At 45.3% G+C, this 10,430-nt stretch overlaps 1 protein-coding gene across 4 annotated transcripts in view; it reads right to left on the bottom strand.

Moving 5' to 3' along the window:
• The window catches only part of LOC113212216 (glucose dehydrogenase [FAD, quinone]-like), a 30,819-nt gene that overhangs the window by 12,606 nt on the left and 7,783 nt on the right, over positions 1 to 10,430 (bottom strand). For all 4 annotated transcript variants that reach the window (XM_052273507.1, XM_052273504.1, XM_052273506.1 and 1 more), the window contains exons 3-5: positions 8,115 to 8,257; positions 3,739 to 4,000; positions 100 to 360 (exon numbers count right to left, since the gene is read on the bottom strand). In XM_052273507.1, coding sequence (XP_052129467.1) covers positions 100 to 360; positions 3,739 to 4,000; positions 8,115 to 8,257 — 666 coding nt within the window. The remainder of the gene's footprint in view (positions 1 to 99; positions 361 to 3,738; positions 4,001 to 8,114; positions 8,258 to 10,430) is intronic.

Raw genomic sequence — 10,430 nt, 5'->3', positions numbered from 1 at the left:
CCCCGACAGGGGCGTTAATCCCCAAACCTGTCGAGATTCTAGAGTCACGAGCAAATTCCTCGTTCCGCCACCTTCTCTCCCTCTACCGTGAGTTCGTACCTCCTTTCTAGCACGGACTGTGCGAACTTTCCCATCGCTGCCTGTATAGGCCACTCCCTCGGCGCTCCTTGTCTTAACATTGATCAACACTTTAGATACCCGGGCGCGTGTAACGACGTGCAGGTTGAAACGCTTAGCTCGCTGCTGCTCCAAAAACGCCGTGCTGGAACTGACTCTTCGCCCATTCTTTGTGGTCGTTTGCGACCACGCGTAACCCTCGTTTTTACCACCGTTGAGGTCTACTTCCCGTAGTCCAGATTCCTGAAAATTTAAAACAATGTTAACAAGCAGATCCACCCTTTTGGCAACCGAAGTTGCCAGCTTCCCTTCGCTGCGCAGGTAACTCCGTTCGGCAGGGACCGAGCCAACTTGGCCTGCTGGCGGCGTTTTGTAGGGCCTATAAGTCACTAGGGTAAGATGCCCTATGATGGCCACCTTAAGAATGGGCCTGCCCACTGATGGCCACCCCTTTTCCTTGCAATGTAGACAACGATGTGAAGTAGTGCGGTTTATTATGCCCACGTAGGGACCTTACTAGAACACAACTTCAAGGCCAAGATTGTAAAGTGACCAGATTGGCTGGAAATCGAGAAAAATGGCCACCATTGGACAGTGGCCACATTAGGGCACCTTACCAGATATATAGCGACAGCGAAACACCCTATTAGTAGTCAGAACGAACTGATTGGCTCTTGCAGTGACAGCTTCGCTGTGGCAACTAACTCTTGTCTGTGGCAACCAACTTTTAGCTGAAACAGGGAATTTGGGATTAGCTATCCCAAAATCAGCTAATTTGTTAGTTGTGAGGACTAATTCTTTTTTTCCGTGCGGGGCTCGGCTAGACCGGAAGGAGAAGAACAAAAATCGTCGGGCCAGTCGGGCGCGGGGAGGAGCGGGGTACTGCCCCTACCCTACCCCGCTCCTCCCCGCGCCCGACGATTTTTGTTCTTCTCCTCCCGGTCCAGCCGAGCCCCCGGAGTACCCTATTTTTACTAAAGTGGTGATAAAAAGTTTCGCGTCTGGCTGTCTGTACGCACGGTATTTCGAAAACGGTGTGCGCTAGGAGACTCTAATTTTTATTGTAGGTTTGTATTATAATAAGGAAGAACTGTATTGATTAAGAGCCCTCTAGCTCAAAAATTAACGTTTCAAAAAAAAAACAGAAAGTCCAAGACATTTAAGAATTTTTTTTACATCTGTCCTAGAAGTAACTCGTCAAAGTAGAGGCCTTTGGGACAAAATTTTGCCCGTTTGGCTCTATCTCGAACTGTTTGGGCGCCAGGGGGCGTTTTTCACACGGAATTGCCCCAAAACATTTTAATGTTAACTCTCAGATATTTGATAGAGTCCGGTGGAGTAACTAATCAAACTGAAACCTCGAGGAACAAAAATTAGTGACTTTTAGGGCAGAAGGCCTATTTGGGACCGCGCCTTGTGCCCGACTGCGGTGTCAGCGCCGCAGGCCTACGTAGATGTATGCCAGGCGCGTCGCAGCGTAACAGTGTTTCGTGAGATATCGCGAAGCCTGGTACGCGAGACGTGGTCTGGCGTACATCTACCTAGTTTACTTTTATTTCTTCCTAGGGAGCTCGAATCGTTTAAGAACAACCCTGATGGGGTGATGGATAAGTTTCAAGAACATGAGAGGGCCTACTACAATGCAGGCTGCATTGTTCTGAGAGGTGTGAAACCTGTAAAGAAACCTTCTGATTTCCTTGGAATCCCGGCCACATCGTTTTCTGCAGTAACCTTTGCAGTAAACCAGACACACAGGGACATGTTTGTAGTGCCACCTACGCTTAAGGGTCAGTTCGATGAAAGATTAATGGTGTTGAAGCAAGGCATTTGCAGTGCAGTGAAAGATATGAAAGAAAGATTCTCTTTGTAGTGTGTTAGTGATATACGTTTTCGAAGGACAAGTGTTTTCCCTAATGTTTCATCCTGATTGGCTGAGCGATAGCGAAGCCTATTACTCCAGTGATGATCAAAAAGTTTCGCGTCTGTCTGTCTGTCTGTCTGTCTGTACGCACGATAACTCGAAAACGGTTTGAGCTAGGACACTCTAATTTTTATTGTAGCTTTGTATCATAAAAAGGAAGAACTGTATTGATTTTGAGCCCTCTGACTCAAAAATTAATGTGTCAAAAAAATCGTAAACAAAACAGCCCAAAACATTTCTTTAAGAAAATTTTTTTTTTACATCTTTCTTAGAGGTAACTCGTCAAAGTAGAGCCCTTTGAGCCGAAATTTTGCCCGTTTGGCTCTATCTCTAACCGTTTGGGCGCCAGAGGGCGTTTTTCACACGGAAATGACCCCGAAACATTTAAATGTTAACTCTCATATATGTGATGGTGTCCGGTGGAGTAACTTATCAAACTGAAACTTCGAGGAACAAAATAAGTGACTTTTGGGGCCGAAGGCCTATTTACGACTGTCCCCTTTGCCCAACTCGGGTGTCAGCGCCGCAGGCCTAGGTAGATGTATGCCAGGCGCGTCGCAGCGCAACAGTGTTTCGTGAGATATCGCGAAGCCTGTTACGCGAGACGTGGTGTGGCGTACATCTATCTAGTATTGTTGGCTGAGCGATAGCGAAGCCTATTACTCCAGTGATGATCAAAAAGTTTCGCGTCTGTCTTGTTTGTCTGTCTGTCTGTTCGCACGATAACTCGAGAGCGGTTTGAGGTAGAAGGCTTAAATTTTTATTGTAACTTTGTATCATAAAAAGGAAGAACTGTATTGATTTTGAGCCCTCTGGCTCAAAAATTGACGTGTCAAAAAAATCAAAAACAAAGAGCCCAAACCATTATTATTACAAAATTCTTTTTAAACATCGTTCCTAGGAGGAACTCGTCAAAGTAGAATCCATAGGGTCAAAATTTTGTCCGTTTTGCTCTATCTCTAACCGTTTGGGCTCCAGAGGGCGTTCTTCACACGGAAATCACCCCAAAACATATTAATGGTTTTTCTCAGATATTTTATGGTCTCCGGTGGGGTAACTCGTCAAAGTGAAACCCCGAGGCACCAAATTTGTGACTTTTGGGGCCGAAGGCCTATTTACGATCGTGCCTTTTGCCCAACTCCGGTGTCAGCGCCGCAGGCCTACGTAGATGTATGCCAGGCGCGTCGCAGCGTAACTGTGTTTCGTGAGATATCGCGAAGCCTGTTACGCGAGACGTGGTCTGGCGTACATCTACCTAGTTAAGAACAAAACTTGTTTTTGGCTGAGCGTTAGCGGAGCCTATTACTCCAGTGATGATCAAAAAGTTTCGCGTCTGTTTGTCTGCCTCTCTGTCTGTCCGTCCGCACGATAACTCGAGAACAGTTTGAGTTAGAAAGCTCAAATTTTTATTGTAACTTTGGATCATAAAAAGGAAGAACTGTATTGATTTTGAGCCCTCTGGCTCAAAAGTGGACGTGTCAAAAAAATCAAAAACAAAAAGGCCTAAAACATTTCTTGTAAAACATCTTTCTTTTACATCTTTCTTAGAGGTATCTCGTCAAAGTAGAACCCTTTAGACCAAAATTTTGTCCGTTTGGCTCTATCTCTAACCGTTTGGGCTCCAGAGGGCGTTCTTCACAGGAAAAATATTTTTAACAATGCTAGAAAGTCGTAACATATCGATAGAGCAGAACACTCACCCTGTACACTTTTAACAGCAGATGTGCGTTGATGTCCTTGTACGGCATACGCTGGATTGATAGAGGTCCACCCGTGCTATGATGGACCGTGTCCTTGGCTAGATCTGGATCGAGACAGTCCTCTGACTTCTTGAAGAAGGGCAGGACATCCTTGTAGCCCCAGCCCGTGGCATTTTTGCTTTCCCAGCAACGGTAGTCATCCTCGGTCCCGCGAAAGTAAATCATGCCGTTATGTGAACTACAGCCACCCAACTGTTTCGCTCTACAATCAAAACCAACGTGGTGGGCCACATAACTATTATATTGTATGCTCTTACCCTGGGTAAAATAATCAGTGGCCTGTCCATGAGTCATGGACATATATTAAACCATGGATTTTGGTGACCAGAGATTTATGGAACCAGTAAACCATGACAACATCCGTTGACCATGGGTCTATGATGGCATGCATGCACGTTAAAAACGAAGTCCCATTTTTTGAGGGAAAAGGGAAAACTTTGACGAAGTCGGTAACTTTGAGGAATCTTTCTTGAAAAATAAGAACGACCCTCGAAGTAAGTCACAAATTTTGAGGAAGTCCATCAAAGTTAGCGTGGCCAACATGACGAGCTGCTGCGCCCATCTCGCTACTTAAGAGCCTTGTAACAAGTAACAACTGATCTAATTGTCAGTTGGTCAAATTTAATGTGTTTCTCTTAGTTTTAAAGCTGCGGAACTCGTCCAGCTAAGTTTGATGTGTGTACGATGAGAAGAAACGAAACTGAGTGTTTTAATGGTTTGCGTGCCTTCAGACGTACTTGCACACGTAAATTATTCAAAATATCAGTTTCGTTTCTTCTCATCTTACACACATCAAACTTTGTAGGAAGAGTTCCGCAGCTCTAAAACTAAAAGAAACACATTAAATTTGACCAGCTGACGATTAGATCAGATGTTACAAGGCCCTAAAGTAGCGAGGTGGCCGCAGCAGCTCGTCATGTTAGCCACGCTAAGTTTGGGGACTTCCTCAAAATTTGTGACTTGCTTTGAGGGCCGTTCTTATTTTTCAAGAAAGATCTCTCAAAGTTACTGACTTCCTCAAAGTTTTCCTTTTTTCCTCAAAAAATGGGACTTCGTTTTTACCGTGTGGCCATGGCTAATGTGCTTCATGGCAAGGAATGAGCATGAGATTTCTCTTTCAAGGTCACCACAAAGTCCATGAATGTGCCCATGGTTACAACCATCAGTGTGTTGTAGGACGTCCATGAACACAATAAAGTTTGGTCATGATACTCTTGTCAATGGACACAAAGACAGTGACAGAACTAATCAATAGCCAACTACAACGTTTATGAGTATGGATGTTTTTCTTAGGGTCGATGTGTTCATGATCTACGTTTATCATGACAAGCGTTTGTGTCCATGGACGTGGAGTCATGGTCACAACCTTTGACCATTGGGACACGTCGACACGTCCAGGAAAACCACCTCAGCCATGACAAGCCATGCACCACACTAGGACTATGATAAACAGAATCGCCATGTCAACGGTAGTTTCCGTCGCCACATCGTTTTATAAATCTATGGACGAGATATGACCATATGGCAAGTAGGCTGTGGTTCATGGTAAAACCGTGCCATGGGAGCAGCTTGGTGCCAGACGGCCATGTAATAAATGTCCAATGGTCAGAGTGCCCACAGAAATTGATTTACATGGTCAGGGTTGTGGGCATGATGTGTGCGCGTTCACGGCCTGAAGCCTCCCCATGGGAAATGCCGTCCACGTAACCCTATCCACGTAGATTCGACGTTCGCTAACTACACCTGAATCTACGTAATTCACGTCGACTTGGCGTAGAAATCACCTAATCCTGTAGATAGAAATTGACCATAGATTCTACATGGAAGCTACGAGATTTTCCCATAAGGCTGCGGCCATGTAAATCAATTTCTGTGGGCACTCTGACCATGGGAGATCAATTCCATGGCCAGCTGGCACACAGCAGCTGCTCCCATAGACACGGTTTGACCATGAACCAAGGTGCTTTTCTGCTATGGTCATCTCTTGTTCATAAATTTAAGAATTGATGTGGCCATGGAAACCCTCCTGCCCATGAAATTGTCTGTCCATGGACCAATTGATTTACAAACCATTGCTGTTCATTTTGCCATGGCCAAACTGTTAAAAAAAATATGACAATTTGGTACGAAGCAAAATTACATACCAAACGTCTGAAAATTCAGACTGTTTTATCTGAATTTGTGGTATGAATTTTTAGTGAGTATTTTTAGTTATCTTAGTCTGAATAGCAATTTCATAACGCCAGTCTGAGTTTCAGATCTTCATTCAAAGTGAAGTTTTCTTGGCGCTCTTTGCCGTCCTTTAAGCTGGATTGTACTCTCGATAACAATTTGTAATTGTACGTTATTACCTACCTACCTGGAGTCGAACCTCGGACCTTCGGATTAGGAATCTCTCATACTTGACCACATGGCCACGATGACAAAACTGAGGGGTCGCCGACGGCTACCTGCCTGATCCTACCGGTGTGCTCCAGGGACTACACTAAATACTCATACTTCCTTGTCTGAATTTCTTCAGACCTTCGTCTAAATAAAAATGCTCTAAAGTTTCACATTTTCAGGAACTGTAAATTTTCTATTGCGCTTTCGGAAATGCCCGTACAAAAAGATTGGGCTTCAGGATGGCTATTTAAATAGCCATCCTGGAGACAGCAAAGAAACCGCCTGTAGCCGTTCGGTAGACATGCTGCTGCCACATGAATTGGCTATAGAATGGCTACTTTAAGGCCAGAAAGAGACAGTCTAAAGCCATCATCAAGCGAGCCTGATGCCCGTGCCTGCCTAGCCCCCGCGGAGCCCCCGCGAAGCCGCCGCGGAGCCAGCGCAGAGACACCGTGGAGCCAACGCGGAGACACTGCGGAGCCATCCCGGAGCCACCGCAGAGACACTACAGAGACATCGCGGAGACACTGCGGATTCCACGAAAAAAAATATGATTGTATCCATGAGATGGACATTCGAAAATTCAGCTTCGCGCCGCGTTTGGGACCCGCCTCGGTGAGATCGACCTCTGAATCAATGCTGCGGTCAACTGGACCCGGGGGGAATCGAACCACCGAATATCTGTTCCGCGATCCGGCACGGTATCCACTTGGCCAGAGCGATCCGTTGACAAACTCTACAATATACACGAACTACAACTCAGCCGGGACGATGCACTCGATTCTCAGAGGTAGCGATTGCAGAAGGAGCGCGCTCGAGCGTCCCCCCACCAGTCGCCTCTGTGGCGCAGTGGTCTCCGTGCCTGGCGGCTGGATAGTAAGCGGAGGTTCGATCCCGGTCGACGCCCAACCAGTTTTTTCTGCACGGCGTCTTCTGACACCGTTCAGACTTAACTTAAAGCGAGGAAATGGACTGTAGATACATGAGAGGCTACGGAAAAGGGAGACCACACTTAATTTCATTTTATCCGTTGATGGAGACTTGCTGATATTGTGCGCTGAGACTGTCCCTGTTCCCAACGGATCGCTCTGGCCCAGTGGATACCGTACCGGAGCGCGGAACACATAGTCGGTGGTTCGACTCCCACCGGGTCCGGTTCACCGAAACATCGCCTCAGAGGGCGGCGGCGGCCATCGCGGCGGGAAGCTGAATTTTCAAAATGCATCACATGGGTACAATTATATTTTTTTTCGTGGAAACCACAGTGTCTCCGCGATGTCTCTGTAGTGTCTCTGCGGTGGCTCCGGGATGGCTCCGGGATGGCTCCGCAGTGTCTCCGCAGTGTCTCCGCGTTGACTCCACGGTGTGCGGTGGCTCCGCGGGGGCTCCGCGGGGGCTCCGTGGGGGCTCCGTGGGGGCTTTGCACGGGCATCAGGCTCGCTTGACGATGGCTTTAGGATGTCTCTTTCTGGCCCTAAAGTAGCCATTCTGTAGCCGTTCTATAGCCATTTCACGCGGCAGGAGAATGTCTCAGCAATGGCTACAGGCAGTTTTCTGTCTGTCTCCGGAATGGCTCTTGCGTAGCCATCCTGAGACCATCGTAAAGCCACATTTTTCTGTACGGGTGTGCAAGACAAATATAGCAAAATTCCCACACATGTATTGGAAAATTAGTTCCCTAACGCTCGTAGACATCTTGCTACAAAAGTTTGGGGTTTTTCACATACGTATCGTTATTTTCCTATACACGGAATAGTGTATAGGAAAAATGCCACATGTGTGTAGGAAATTTCGCATCCCACATGCGTACGGGATTTTTCCTGCAGACTTGTATGACAAATATCAAAACATTTTTTACAGTGGTTGTGGCTTTAGCTGTTGTAAATCCTAGCTAGTTTGAACAGCCCCCGTCATCGCAAGCGAGTTTTTACCTCGAGATAAATCCAGTGTGGTCGTTTGGAGTATCTTGGACTTTCAAGTACCAGTCATACTCAGGTACAGCTCTTGTGTAGCCATAAAAAGTCGGGACGTAAGTTGAGTGTTCTTGTTCGGGGCCTGCTTCAAGGAGCAAAACCTGAAAGAGGTAAACGTGACTAAGGTAAGGCTGTATTAAGACACGTCCCACAAACCGCCATAAGTAAAATAACCAATAAACTGTCAATTGTTGACGGGTCGTGGACACACTTAGAAAACCATGTGATCCGAGCAACTAAAACGAAAGCCTAGAAAATTTTACTTGCGGAAGACAAATTTTGGTTGCACTGATCGCGTTATTTAGTCATGATGATAGAGGTGTGATTGATCTCATCATATTTTGTTTCGAACTCTTGATCAAATGTTTAGTTGTCTTGAGGGATTAAATATACGTTGTTTTCGGACGCTTTTGGTTATCAAGAAAAAACGCTTTTCTCAGTGGCGTAATTTAAGAATGAAAATTTTGAACATAGACTTATGAAACATGTCATATCCCTGATTGGCTGCGCGATTAGCGGAGCCTATTACTCCAGTGGTGATCAAAACGTTTCGCGTATGTCTGGTTGTTTGTCTGTCTGTGTTTCTGTAATCACGATAATTCGAAAACGGTTTGTGCTCAGAGGCCCAAATTTTCATAGGAACTTTGTATTGTAAAAAGCAAGAACTGTATTGATTTTGAGCCCTCTTACTCAAAAATTGGCCCAAAAACTATTCAATAAGCATCAGGAAACTATTGCTAATTTTTACTCAATTTTTATGACTTTCTAAGGGGTAACTAGTCAACGTAGAAGCCGAAGGACGATAATTTCGTGTGTTTGGCTCTATGGCCCTAAAATATTTCAATGGTTTTTTTTTGCAGATGTTTGACGGGCCCCTTTGGGATTACTCGTTAAAATACAACCCTGAGTAGCCAACTGACTTTTGGGACCGAAGGCCACATTACGACTCTGCCTTTTGTCCTAGGTAGATGTATGCCAGGTGCGTCGCAGCGCAACAGTGTTTCGTGTTTCGTGAAAATGAACGCAAAACATTTATATGTTTTTTCGCAGATATTTTTTATGGTCTCCGATAGAAGCTTTATTGCAACATGAAAAGTCAGAAGGGACGGGCCAAAGGCCCGTCCCGGCCCGTCCCGAACGCCGCCGGCAGGCCAAGCTAGGCCCTCTTCCCTGCCGAACCGAGTTGCCGGTGGAGCGAAGCGGAGCTGGCACTTTGGTTTGGCGGAAGAGCTTGCCTAGCTTTTTGTGACACAAAACGACCCTAAAATCCCAGGTCGCTAGCTCAACTCGTTCTCGAGTTATCGTGCACACAGACAGACAGACACACACACACACACACACACACACTCGGACTCGAAACCTTTTGATCTTCACTGGAGTAATAGGCTTCGCTATCGCTCAGCCAGTCTTAAATATTTTTAAAAGGTGTGTTATTGAGTTTACAAACTTACATGAATAGGAGGAATTTTATATAATTTGCATAGGGCTCGATAGGGCTATATTCTACAAACCACGGCACAAACAGTTAACGATGTGCGGCGTATTGAGAGAATGCTTTAGTTGTTACATTTCATTTACTTAAGAAATCAAATGTACCTGGCAGTTAGGTGGGTCGAAGCGAGTTCTAACCAGAAATTATTTATGTTAGCTTATGGATCTAATAACACACCTATGAAAAGATATATAAGACTGGTTCTAGAAGAAGTTAAATATACTTCCAGGCATACTCTGAATGTCTCCGAACGTGTCCGAACGACGAAATAAATGTATTTTGGTGTTGTTTTTTGCATTGAAGTGTGCACATTTTATTAATGATAAAATAAGCCCACTCTTCTGCCTAGACGAAAATTTTGAACCGACGGCATACTTCTCAGACAAAAGTGTACTCCTGAAAAAATATAAATATTTCTGTTTTAGCTATTTTGGTATCGTAAGTAAACAGTGAAAGCCAGACCGGGCACATTTCCGACTAGAGGGTTTCTTCATTTACGATTAACCCCTTTGGATACCATCAAATATTTTCTTAAAAGAATATTTTTATTCTTGGGCCACTTTAGTGAGAGAAACTCCCTTTATCGCATAAACGGTGAGAGTTAGAGCCAAACGGACGAAATTTACCCTAAACGGCTCTACTTACATAAGTTACCTTCTAGGAGACCATCAAATATTTTCTAAAAATTTTTGGTCTTTTGTGAGTAAAACTCCCTCTAGCCCAACAAGCAGGCCCGCCCTTCCGCCAAACGGAGTTGCCAGCTCCACTTCGCTGCGCCGGCA

Source organism: Frankliniella occidentalis, unplaced genomic scaffold, assembly GCF_000697945.3.
Source record: "Frankliniella occidentalis isolate FOCC.00 unplaced genomic scaffold, Focc_3.1 Scaffold276, whole genome shotgun sequence".
Lineage (NCBI taxonomy): Eukaryota > Metazoa > Arthropoda > Insecta > Thysanoptera > Thripidae > Frankliniella > Frankliniella occidentalis.
The sequence above is the reverse complement of the archived record's forward strand: the minus strand, read 5'-3'. Positions and strand labels throughout refer to the sequence as shown.